General features: G+C 41.0%; 1 protein-coding gene across 1 annotated transcript in view; it reads left to right on the forward strand.

Annotated features, from left to right (window-relative positions):
* The window catches only part of LOC121525485 (lipoxygenase homology domain-containing protein 1-like), a 51,583-nt gene that overhangs the window by 14,642 nt on the left and 23,762 nt on the right, over positions 1-13,179 (forward strand). The window contains exons 5-20 of the mRNA XM_041811515.1: positions 1,125-1,223; positions 2,689-2,840; positions 2,924-3,047; positions 3,132-3,382; positions 3,478-3,613; positions 3,922-4,082; positions 6,092-6,178; positions 6,395-6,530; positions 6,653-6,807; positions 6,904-7,064; positions 9,514-9,590; positions 9,695-9,891; positions 9,985-10,177; positions 11,777-11,937; positions 12,025-12,358; positions 12,478-12,629. Of these exons, the coding sequence (XP_041667449.1) occupies positions 1,125-1,223; positions 2,689-2,840; positions 2,924-3,047; positions 3,132-3,382; positions 3,478-3,613; positions 3,922-4,082; positions 6,092-6,178; positions 6,395-6,530; positions 6,653-6,807; positions 6,904-7,064; positions 9,514-9,590; positions 9,695-9,891; positions 9,985-10,177; positions 11,777-11,937; positions 12,025-12,358; positions 12,478-12,629 (2,576 nt within the window). The remainder of the gene's footprint in view (positions 1-1,124; positions 1,224-2,688; positions 2,841-2,923; positions 3,048-3,131; positions 3,383-3,477; positions 3,614-3,921; positions 4,083-6,091; positions 6,179-6,394; positions 6,531-6,652; positions 6,808-6,903; positions 7,065-9,513; positions 9,591-9,694; positions 9,892-9,984; positions 10,178-11,776; positions 11,938-12,024; positions 12,359-12,477; positions 12,630-13,179) is intronic.

A 13,179-nucleotide genomic window follows, 5' to 3' on the forward strand; every position in this document is an offset into this window, starting at 1 on the left:
AAAGGTGTCTGATATCCGACTGTGTTAGGTTGTAATTTAATTGTATCACAGTGTAATCCTCGGGTGAACCAGCGCATGTGTTGCAATGTGATCTGACATTTCAGAAGCTGCAGCTAATCAAGCAGAGCGCGGTGAAGCCAAGGTTCAGATAAACACACGCGGACACCTTGCTGTAAGGGAGTTGTCAGAGTAATGTGGCTGTTTCACACAAAGAAGCATGCATGCAGTGTTTGGAATATTTAAATTAAAACCAATCTCAGGGTAGAAAACCAAAAAACAAGAAAAGCTTCAACTCACTGTGATTGTGTGCTGACAAGATTTCTTTTGATAAGTTTTATGCATCATTAGAGGGGCTTTTATGTCTTTATCTGATAGGAGTGGATAAAGGAGGAAATTTAGGAGTGAGAAGTAGGAATGATGTGGGAAAGGAGCCATTTTTTATTGCTTGAATTCGTTGAAAAAGACATAAAATTAACCCAAGAATAATCGTATATTAAATTGCAATATTTTGGAAAAAAATCCCAATTAGATAATTTTTGCAAATCGTTCAGCCCTAATTTAAACTAAGCTTACCAAAAACGAAAACTAACTAAAACTGTATGTGTGCTTACGAAACTAACTAAAATGAAATAAAAATTGAGAGACAAAATATCCTTAGTTTTAGTCTTCGACACAACCATACTGACTGGCACCTACACCCATGTCTGGGGAGTGTAAAATGGCCTGAATTGGTTGGTTAAGACTTTGCACAATGGTAGTTTTATGTCTGGAGTTGTAGTCAAGCATCATCTTTAAATAAATAAAATGATGAGTGAAGAGTAGCCTGTTTGAATATGTCTTTAAAAATGTATAATGTTCACTCAGCTTTGAAATGTATTTGAAAAACTAAAACTAACATTAAAACTAATAAAAACTAAACTAAAACGAAGCATTTTTGCAAATAAGATCTAAACTAAACGTACAAACCAGCAGTAAAAACAAATTAAAATTAAACTGAAATTGAACACAGGAAGAGAAAACAAAGTGAAAATAAAAACTAATGAAAAATCCCAAACTATTCTAACTTTGGTGCAAAGACGAATCATTGTGACTTTTGATAACTGTGTCATATTCCTGTTTTGCAGTGAACAAATACATAGTGAGTGTGTTCACTGCTGACATGAAGGGAAGTGGAACTGATGCTGATGTCTTTCTCAACATCTTTGGGGAGAACGGTGACACAGGTAGGCCGGATTGTCCCATACGTTATATGTTTGAACCAAGTCTGTGAGATGTTGCCTTAAACACAAGTCATAGTTTTCAAGAACATGCTCATTTGGTTAATTGGTGACTCTGAATTGACCGTAGGTGTGAGTGCAAGTGTGCATGGTTGTTTGTCTCTATATGTCAGCCCTGACTGGCGACTAGTCCAGGGTGTACCCCGCCTCTCACCCAGTGACAGCTGAGATAGGCTCCAGCCCCCCGTGACCCCTAATGGGATAAGCTGTATAGAAAATGGATGGATTACAAATCACCTGAAAGAAGTGATCTTCTGGAAAACGGTGCTCATTTATGCACTCAATACTTGGTCAGGGCTGCTTTTGTTCAAACTACTGCATCAATGCAGGTGGTATAGAGGCCATCACTCTATGGCACTGCTGGGGGATTATGAAGCCCAGGTTGCTCTGATAGCAGCCTTCAGCTTGTCTGGATTGTCGTCAACCTCTTGACATTTCTCCAGAGATTCATTATGGGGTTTGGGTCAGACCAGCTGGCCAGCCAATGAAATGCAGTTATACCATGACAGGACTTTTGACAGGCACAGATCACCATAATTGTCAAAAAGAAGAAGTTTGGCACAACCAGGACTCCTCCGAGAGCTGATTGCCAGGCCACACTGAGCAGTCAGTTAAGAAAGACCTTACGGTTGTCCATCTTGAACTTTGTCCCATCTCCACACAGGATCTCTGATTTTACTTAGATTTACCTCATTCTTGGACCCCTCTCTCACTAAGGCCCATCTCCCCCGATTGCTCACTTTGGCTGGGCAACCAGCTTTGAGAATCATGGAGGACACTTTTCTCCGGGGAACTCTCAGGGCAACAGACTTTTTTGTAGCCTTCCCCAGATCTGTGCCTGTCAACAATCCTGTCTCTGAGCTCTGCAGGCAGCTCCTTTAACCTCATGGCTTGGTTTTTGCTTTGATATGCATTGTCGGCTGTGAGGCCTTCTACAGAGAGGTGTGTGCTTTTCCAAATCAGGTGGTAGAAATGTTAATGTAGGAACATCTCAGCCAAGCTTCAGAGAAATGGGAGGAATCTGAGCTAAAAAAAAATTACAGTGTCTTTTCAAATGGTCTGACCACTTATGTTAAAATGATATTTCAGTTTTTTTATTTTTGATAGATTTGAAAAAAGGTTCTAAAATTCTGATTCCACTTTGTCATGATGGGGTACTAGTTGTAGATTATTGAAAATATAAAAGGTTTTTTCCCAACTATAGCATCAGGCTTCAACATAAAATGTAGAGTGAAGGTGGTCTGTAACTTTGTGAATGCACATTGTAATGTTAGACAAGGGTGTCTCATGTTTACCTCCACTTATTGCTCCATTATTTGATATATACTGCTCAGATAATATCTGCAGTGACAACTTCATTGTGATAAATGTGTTTGATAGTCGTTCTGAAACATGATGTGTCTTATGAAAGGCGAGAGACGACTTGACAGCGACAACAAAGACAACTTTGAGCGCGGCTCGGAGGACAAGTTTACAATAGAGGCTCCAAACCTGGGACGGCTGAAGAAAATCACTATTGGCCACAACAACAGAGGCTCATCAGCGGGATGGTTTCTAGATAAGGCATGCAAAAAATCTCCTTATATATATACGTGTGACCGGTATAATCTTACACTCATGAATTAAATCATAATGTGTCTTTCTAGGTTGTTATTGATGACATGGGGAATAAAGAAATGTATGAGTTCCCTGTGAATCAGTGGTTTGCGCTGGATGAAGCTGATGGTAAAATACAGAGGGATATTCTAGTTGGATCCATGCAGCCGATGGGTGAGGGAATAAACAAGCCTTAGCCTTTTCTATTCAAATTTTTCCAAAATATCATTTCAAATGCACTTTCCATTACCTACTCAGGCATCGTTTACAATGTGCAAGTGATGACTGGAGATGTGAGGGGAGCTGGCACCAACTCAAAGATCCACATGGTCATGCACGGCTTCAAGGGCTTAAAAAACAGCGGCAAAATCTTCCTGGAGGGTGGTTCTTTCGAGCGCGCCCTCATTGACATTTTCAATGTGGAGATATGTGAGCTGATCAGTCCGCTCAGCAGGGTCACCATCGGTCATGACAATGGGGCTGTGGGTGCCGGGTGGTACTGTGAGAAGGTACTTAACATCTGGGGTTTTGGGGTTGCCTTTTTTGATTCACAGGGAGCTCACATTAATTTTCTATACTCACCCAGCATATCTTTCTATTTTAGGTGGTGGTATACTGTCCTTTCACTGGGATTGAGCAGACGTTTCCATGTGGGATGTGGCTGGATGAGGACGAAGGAGACGGACTGATCGAGAGGGAACTGTATGAGATGGTTTCCCTCCGACAGAAAAAACAGAAAAGTGGGTCAATCAGCCTAAACAATCAAAGCAAATCACATATTTTCTATTTCCCTAAACTCACCATTTATGGAATTCTGCCTCTTAAAACATGGTTGTCTCTTATTTAAACAAGACCTGTTTCTAAAAGATTTATTTTGAGGCTTTCTTTTGCCTTTTTAATTGGAGAGATAAGACAGTGGATAGAGCCAGAAACTGAGGCCAGACTTGAACCTGTTCTGCCTGCTTACCTGGGTTGTGACCTAACCACAAGTCCATCTGTGCCCCAAAACAAGCCCTTTTAACGTCGCACTTCTCTTCTACTCCTCCAGAGTACCCCTGGTCCTTGTGGATTTGGACATCAGATATTAAAGGTGCAGGAACTGATGCTCAGGTGTTTCTGCAGATCTATGGAGAGAAGGGAAAGTCTGATGAGATCAAACTGGAAAACAATTCAGACAGTTTTGAACAAGGCCAGGTGGATAAATTTATGGTAAGCCCCGACCTGTCTCCTTAATCAAGCATGTACAGCTCCTTTCAGCACTAAAGCATTAATCTTTAGTGATTAGAATTACCTGGGGACTCTCATGATTTAGGAATTACCCCCTTACTTTGGTGTGACATGTTCTTCATAGAACAAGTATTGCATCTTGGGTTTTGCAGGTGACATGCCTTTATGCAGTCTACACATACAGTTAACCAGAGACACTATGCAGCCAAGTGTATTTAGCTAACCATTTATGTTTTGCCTGTTCTTCTTTGCAGTAAATGCAGTATAATCAACTGCTGCTCAGTATCAGCTCCATGTCTAACATGATACACCTTGAGTCAGTTGCTGCGGTTTCTTGTACACAGGTCAGGTCAGGTATGGGAGCATATGTGGGTTTGGCACTTTGCAAATATAGGGGAGCATAAGGGCTAAGATGCACTCATGCTTCACCCCAGAATCAACTTGGAAGTAGTCAGAAGGTGGGGCCTCCACACTTCATAGTAATCCACAGTTCTTTGACACGGACCAGAAAAAATGTGGCATCATGACCAGGAACTGCAATAAAAGTGGCACATTTGAATTGGGCTTCGGTGGAGGATTGCAGAGTGTTACTGGCACACCAACACACAATTAAGTAGTGCTTACAGCAGTGTAGACACTGTGTGTCTCCAGTTCTTCATTGTCCTTCATTGCTAAAAGTTCCATAGATAGGTTTAAAGTGGCATTTTATGTTTAAAGAGACAAAAATGGGAGGCAGAGAAAAATATGGGTAAACTAGATCCTTCCCCATGTGCCCCCCACCACAGCATTTGCTGTTTACTCCCTCCCCGGTGGGGAGAACATGCAGTGAGGCAAAGCATTGGCTTTGCTATGGGTTGACTGTCATGGTGGAAGCATTGCCTGCTGGTGCCAACAGATGCACTGACAGTCTCATCCATGGTCTCACAGGACGACTGGAAGTCATGGCAAAGGGTGAATATTCCTCTCTTCCTCCCAGCATTGAGAGTATTCTCGCTACAATTCACTGTCTTCTCTCTGTTAAGCTCCGACTCGTCTCCTCGACCGGGCGTGCGTCTTTCAAACTCTATAAACTCCAAAACTGAATAGAAACACACCCACAAATGCTGCTGGGATTGAAGTTACTCATGTCCGCCATCTCCTGGTGTAAAGTGGTAACAGCGCAGACCTCCGCCATTAGCCCTATCTCCCAATAGTACAGAATCCTTTAAAAAAATCCTGGATCCAGACGGTGATCTGGATCAGTCCCAAAATGTAACCAGTTCTTCCTTATGCCATTTCTGACATTTCCTGAAAATGTCATCAAAATCCGTCCATAACTTTTTGAGTTATGTTGCTAACAAACTAACTAACGAACAAACGAACAAACCCACGTGATCACATAACCTCCTTGGCGGAGGTAAAAATGGAAAATGGGCAGAACAAGTTGCATATATGGATTAAAAGTGTCAAAAGGTGGTAGATAAAAGTGTTGAAAAGTGGTTGAAAAGTGGCATAATTCCTTCAAATTGGCAGAAATTGGCAGAAAAGGTGGTGAAATTAGATAATAGTGTATGGTGTATGTTCAATTCAACAGTGTTAATGAAAGAAATTAAAGTTATTTATGAACTAACTCCAAATTAGTAGGAGATAAAGCACCATAAATGGCCCGTATGTATCAAAACCTGTGTACAGTCCAGAACACAGTCTATTATTTTGGACTGGAAAAGGTGCAGAACAACTCATCCAAAAAAGACAGAAAGCAAAAGACCACCTAATATAATGGAGATGCTGATTAAGGTTGTGTTACTGTTGTCAAAGCTGCTACACGTGTGCTGGTATGAAATGTTTCAGGTATTTTTACTGTACACATTAAAGATATGGTCAGTTTATATGAATGAAAGCACAGACGTCTTGCACTATTATTGTATATTATCAGAGGTCCCCAGGTAATAACATTTGGGCTTCAGATACTTGATACCAGTTGTAATTTTACAGTGTTTGGTTGTCTGTAGATTGAAATGCCTGATATTGGAAAACTGTTGAAAGTGCGCATCTGGCATGAGAAGAGGCACCCATTCGCTGGCTGGCATTTAGCGAAGGTGAGACCCAGTATAAGCTGTGAGCTCTGCTGTATAATGTCTTCTCTTTCATCAAGTTGTAAATTGATTAACATTTTAATCTTGTACTCGTTTCACAGAGAAGAAACCAAACCTAGTAGCTTTACAGAATAAGATCGTGGTTAATTTTGACCTTTTAAGGCTAGATCATGAAGAAGAGATATTGATAGAGAAACACAAGGCTGTTGTTTTTTGCAGCTCACTTTGCTGAAAACCCTGACGATGGAGAAATATTCTTTTGATTGTGGCCGTTGGCTGGACATCAATGAAGATGACAACGAGATCGTCAGAGAAATTCCAGCCACCAGTACGGTCATCGATGAACCACTGCCCTGTGAGGAACACACTTGGGAGAATGAGGCTTTTTTCTTTTTTAAATCTAGTGCCATTGTAGAGCAAACTGCATGTTTTCAGTCATAAATACTTTTGAAATGATTTATCAGTTTTTCCTTTCAGTGATCAAGTATCGTGTCACAATCTGCACCGGTAACGTTGGCGGCAGCGGCACCGATGCTACGGTCTTCCTCAACGTCATTGGTGACCTTGGTGACACAGGGGAGCGCCTCATGATCACGAGCAAAAACAACGTCAACAAATTTGAAAAGGGCAATGTGAGCGCATCGTTACTGCAGAGCGAAGAAAGAGCATTAATGATTGATGTCTTAACAGACTGCTAAAGTAAGGGTTTCTGTGTTTTTTTTCTTCAGCATGACGAGTTTCTCATTGAGGCTGTGTCTGTGGGTCCGGTACGCAGAGTGCGTGTCGGCCATGATGGCCGCGGCGGAGGCTGTGGTTGGTACCTCGACAAGGTGATGGTCAGGGAGGAGGGCCAGCCGGAGAGCGCAGCCGTTGAATTCCCATGTGACAGGCAAGCAGTACTGTTCAGTGCTTATGGAAAGGGAGTATCAAGATAACTATACTGTTTCCTAGGCTTTTTTTAGATAACTGAAATATTGCATTGACATATGTATTCAGACACTTTACAAAAACACTTAAAATTTTGCTCAGGTTCCTCCCATTTCTCTGGATCTTTGCTGAGATGTTTCTACACCTTGATTGGAGTCCACCTGTGGTGAAAATAAATTTATTGGACACAATTTGGATAGGCACACACCTCTCTATAGAAGGCCTCACCAAGGTTGTAATAGTTTGGGATTTTTTATTCGTTTTGATTTTTATTTTTTTTTCACTTCCTGTGTTTGATTTCAGTTTAGTTTAAATTAGTTTTTACTGCTGGTTTGTAAGTTTAGTTTAGATCTTATTTGGCAATAATGCTTCATTTTAGTCTAGTTTTTATTAGTTTTAGTGTTAGTTTTACAGTTTTTCAAATACATGTCAAGGGCTGAGTGAACATCATACATTTTTAAAAACATATTCAAACAGGCTACTCTTCACTCATCATTTTATTTATCATTTTAGATAATGCTTGAATACAACCCCAGACATAAAACTACCATTGTGCAAAGTCTTAACCAATCATATCAGGCCATTTTACACTCCCCAGTCTTGAGTGTAGGTGGCAGTCAGTCTGGTTGCATCAAAGACTAAAACTAAGGATATTTTGTCTCTATTTTTATTTCATTTTAGTTAGTTTTTTAAGCACACATACAGTTTTAGTTAGTTTTCTTTTTTCTTTTTTTTTTTTGGTAAAGTTCCATTTTAATTTAGTTTTAGTTAACTAAAATGATTTTGGAATTTTAGTTTTCGTTATTTAGTTAGTTTTAGTTAACTATTATAACCTTGGGCCTTACAAATTAAAAATCAAGCCATGGGGTCAAAGGACCTGCCTGCAGAGGTCTGAGACAGGATTGTTGACAGGCACAGATCTGGGGAAGGATGAAAAATGAAGTTCTCTTGCACTGAAGCTTACCAAGAGCACGGTGGCCTCCATAATTCTCATTTGGAAGAAGTTTGGACTCTTCTATAAGAGCTTAGCCAAACTGATCGATCAGGGGAGACAGGCCTTAGTAAAAGAGGTGACCAAGAACCTCAAGGTCATTCTGGCTGAACTACAGAGAACCTATGTGGAGATGGACAAAGTTGCAGGACAACCATCACTGCACCCTATACAGATCTGGGCTCTATGGCAGAGTGGAAGATTCTCTTAGGAGCAAAATGCATGAAAGATACTGGAGTGTGCAAAACACTCCACATAAAAAGCCAAGATCTGTGCCTTGCAACAATCCTGTCTTTGAGATCTGCAGGCAGCTCCTTTGACCTCATGGCTTGGCTTTTGATCAGTGAGAGCTTCTATTAAAAAGCTGTATGCCTTTCCAAATCATGTCCGATCAATTGGATTTACCACGGGTGGACTCCAATCAAGGTGTAGAAACAGTTCAGCAAAGATCCGGAGAAATGGAAGAAACCTGAGCTGAATTTACAGTGTTTTTGCAAAGGGTTTGAACACTTGTGTCAGTGTGAAATTTTAGTTTTTTGATTCCTTAAACATTTGCAAAAATTTCCAGAAGATCTTTTTTGACTTTGTCATGATGGTTTAATAAGTGCAGATTAATGAGAATGAAAATGTTGTTTTTTTCAACTGTAGTATCAGGCTTGGTGTCCGAATACCTTCTGAATTAACTGGGAAGAAACAGCAAATTTATATCCCAAATCTGTCAAAAAAAGTCAATTTACACTTAAATTAAACATTTAAGAAGTTATTAGCTTGATTTGACATTAATGAAGGCAGATTTTTGCAAAGAAATGTTGCCCTTCTGTCTGTCATTGCAAAGGAGCAAAACTGTTTTGTCTACATTAGTGGAAAAATATACTTTTCCATTTTTATGTTGAATAAAAGTTAAATATTTATTTTAATCCCCCTGTACCCGGCTCACCATAACACCAACCAGGTGGCCAAAGTTCAGTAGCGTGTGTTTAAGCAGTTAGGCAGGTGATGGATGAGTTTGCCTTGACAAATAGGCACTAAGTGCACAATGTTCAGCCAGCTCTGACAGTAACTGGAGCCAACCCACAAGGCTGAGGTGCAGTGTTACATCTGGAAAGAGTCTCTTCCTGTCTGTCTGTCTGTCCTGCTAAAAGGGAAAGGTTTTGTAGCTCCCAGCACAAAACAATTAGTAATTGGAGTGTTTTGTGCTGTTTGTGCTGGCCGTGTTCTGTTATATCTCAGACTTGTTAAATGTTGTAGTTATTCAAAATAAAAACTCATGCATTAGATTAAAAGTAATATGAAAATATAATTTTTAGACATGTTCATGCTTAAGGGGAACTCTTTTTAAATTTGTGGGGGGGGGGTTGTTTTTTTTTTTTTTTATCTGGATATAGTCTAATCATGCTCATGTGTTATGTCATGTTTTCAGGTGGTTGGATCGCAATGAGGATGATGGACAAATTGTTCGTGAGTTAGTTCCAGCTGGGGATGGTCTGCGTCTATTTAGTGAGTACAATTAAAACACTAGTATTTTAAGCTATCTAAGTAATGAAACAATTCTTATTAAAGCTTTTAGAAATGGCATAATCCCACGTTTCCTTCTTCCTAAGATGTGGGCTACCACATAGCAATCAAGACGGGCAGTGTTAACGGGGCCAGCTCAGACTCAAGGGTGTTTGTCAAGCTGTACGGTGAAAAGGGCGACACTAACAAGATGATACTGGCGGTTTCTGACAACGACCTCAGGAACTACTTTGAGACGGCTCGTACTGACATCTTCACCATAGACACCTTTGATATCGGACGGGCAAGTTCTTCTGACTCTTAAAACTGAGTTTGTGTTTCAGATGTGTATACAAATTGATTTTTAAAAGTCTTGTGTGTTGTTTTGTGCTAACAGATCAACCGTCTCCTCATTGGTCACACTAATGAGGGCTTGCGGGCTGGATGGTTTCTGGACAGCGTGCAGATTTCTGTTCCGGTTCATGGGATGCAGTATATGTTCCCAAGCCACCGTTGGCTCTGCAAAGATGAAGCTGATGGAAAAGTGGAAGTCGAGATCTATCCCAGCGAGGTCTTGGAGATTGAAAAATGTAAATAACGACAACTTAGGTCCTGTTGACCCCTGGTGTTTACATGCATATAAGGTGACCCTTCCACTAGTGCTTAAATCAGGGCCAATAATTCCAGCCTGACCAGCCAAACCTGATCCAAACCTGACATTTTTAATAAGTTGACGTTGAAACTCAAGGTAACGATTGTAAAAACCAGGGCTAATACCAATGCTAATATTCTTGTTACTTCTCTTGGATTAAACTCCCATAGTGAGGCTGAGACAGTGTGGCATTCCTGGTATCTGAGCATACGGACAAAAGTCAGTCTTTTGGTCCAAAAGAGGCCCTGATTGGACTCTTTCATGACAACTTCTCTTAGGCACATTTTTTGGTATTATTGGCAGGACCGCGTGTCTCATGCTGAGGTGCTGAGGCGAGCGGGGATGGGAAAGGTCAGCTACCTGATACAGGAACAGAAGCTGGACTTCTACAGGCGCCAGGCCTGATCCAGCTCACAGCATACTGGGTGCCCAGGTCCTGATACGCTGAGAGTGGCTGTGTGTATTGTGGAGGGGTCGGCTGGGAAGATTCCTGGCGAGATGGGGCATGGGCCTGGCATAGGCCTGAACGATGGCCATCAGGAGGCCAGAGCAGTGCAGCACTAAGTTGGGACGTGTTTGACCACCCAAATGGTCACCAACAGGTCACATCCTCTGATCAATAGTAAATCTCCTCTGAATCAGCCGTTTGGTATGCTGGATGCCAGCTTTAAATTCATACATTACATCTTGGGATGCACAGATGCATCGGTTTAACATCAACAGTGCAGAAGAAGTGACCTGTTGGACAAACTCAGGTCTGTTTCATGTTCAAAAAGGAGAGAAAATGTAGGCATACTAGGAGTCTTGCTCCAAAAGAAGTAATGAATATAATATCAGCATCAGTTAAATTGCTGTGTTAAACATTGGGACCAGTATAATCCCTAATTTTTGCAATCAGTTCATCTCTAAGAACAACAGAAAAACATCTGCTACAAGCATTATATCAATCCCACATTGTTTGCAGATTTCTGATGCATCTGTGCATCCCTAGTTTCAACTACAAAGTTTAATGAGAAGAGATCATGATGGATGAATGCAGAAGCATGTGTTTCAGACATAGCCTTTGTATTGTTGATGTTGAAAAGAGCAGTGAAGATGAAGAGACGAATCTCAGACATCACTGTGCACTGGACACGTGTGTCAAATTAGTTTATTAACAGATGGCTGCAGTCTGCGTTTAGAGTGTAGTCTTATGGAAAAGACTTCTAAATTCATGAGATGTGACCAGAGGAGCTGGGCAGAGCGTCTCTATTTGTAATTTAAACAGTGGGTCTGCATGAGAGAAGCTTTTCCTGAAGTAATTACAAGAATAACCAGACAAATCCTGAAAATCTATTTATGCTGCTATGTCTGACTCGATGTCCTGACCTTGCTTTCTACTGTGGGCCATGTCAGGCCAAGTCACACGTCAGGCCAGTCTTAGACTTGGGCAGCAAATCTAACCTCTAGCAGGTGTTAGCAGGCTCATACATGAAGAGTTTCACAGACTTTTTATAATGTTCCTCTAAGATCTAATACTGTAACGCCCTCTTTTCAGTGATCAACTATGAAGTAACAGTCGTCACGGGGGACGTGCGTGCAGGTGGCACCAATGCAAACGTCTTCTGTCAGATCTACGGCGAGGAAGGAAAAACTGAAGTTCTCACTCTAAAGAGTCGTTCCAACAATTTTGAACGTGGCACCACTGAGATCTTCAAGGTTGGAGTAAAGCCTTAACTGTGTTACATCTGTTTATTTTGAGATTTAGGTTCTTGTCCTGACAACTTTTTTATACCTACAACTCAGATTGAGGCTCAGGATGTCGGTAAGATCTACAAGATACGTATCTTCCATGACGGTAAGGGCATCGGAGACGGATGGTTCCTGGAGACGGTGGACATCAAACGGCTAACGATGGCTATGGTGCAGGTTGAGGTGAAGAAGGAGGACACCAAGAAAGACAAGAAGAAGGACAAGAAAAAGAAGAAAAAGGATGAAGAGAGTGAGGTGGAGATTGTTGAACAGCTGCAGGAAGTGGTGGAGACTTATGCTTTTCCCTGTAATCGCTGGCTGGCCAGAGACGAGGAGGACAAGGAGATTGTGGTGGAGCTGCTGACGGAGGACAATGAAGAACTGGAGGGTAAGTAGTGCATGAAATTTTTATTCGCTAGGTGGTTTGTTCCACCTGATTTGATGTTAAATTGAGTTATCAGCTGCTGTGTTTATGTCCTTTATTTATGCCTAATTGTTTTTTCTCAGTTAACTCATATGAGGTCCATGTTTTCACTGGGACTATGTGGGGGGCGGGGACTGATGCCAATGTTTACATCAATGTCTATGGAGAGACTGGCGACACAGGAGAGCGACAGCTCAGGAGGTCAAACAACCTAAACAAATTTGAGAAAGGCAAGGTGAGTTTTGTTCTGTTAGACCTAAATTTTCTCTGTTAAGAAGGAAAAAGACAGATCTAACTTTTTGCAGAGTAATTATTAAAAAAGCCCCCCTTATATTAGGGTGTTAAAATGAGTCCAGGTCCAGAAGATGCTTCACTGCAAACAGAAAGAGTTTTTAAGATACTTATGTCCAGTGAATGACTGGGATAAATAAAGGCCTTGGCATTTACATAGTCAAATTTACAGTGCAAGCCTCTTTGTCTTTTACTGCTAATCTATTTTAGGGCTTTTATTTTTAATGTAACACAATCCATTTGGAGCTCCTGCCCCATTAACGGCATCCAGTCCCTGTGTATTAGATATGGTTTTACTTTATTGATCCCAGAGAGGAATTCTGGCATTGCAGCAACACAACAAAAGAAAAGGTGGCAAAATACAATAGAATTGGAATCAGCACTGCGATCTTCAGAGTAGCATACTGTTAAAAATAAATCAGTATTGATCCCTGTTTCAATACAGCAACAAAAATAGAAGTTGAAGGCACCGAAAAATGGATTTTTGATTACTA

Source organism: Cheilinus undulatus, linkage group 17 (genome assembly GCF_018320785.1).
Source record: "Cheilinus undulatus linkage group 17, ASM1832078v1, whole genome shotgun sequence".
NCBI lineage: Eukaryota > Metazoa > Chordata > Actinopteri > Labriformes > Labridae > Cheilinus > Cheilinus undulatus.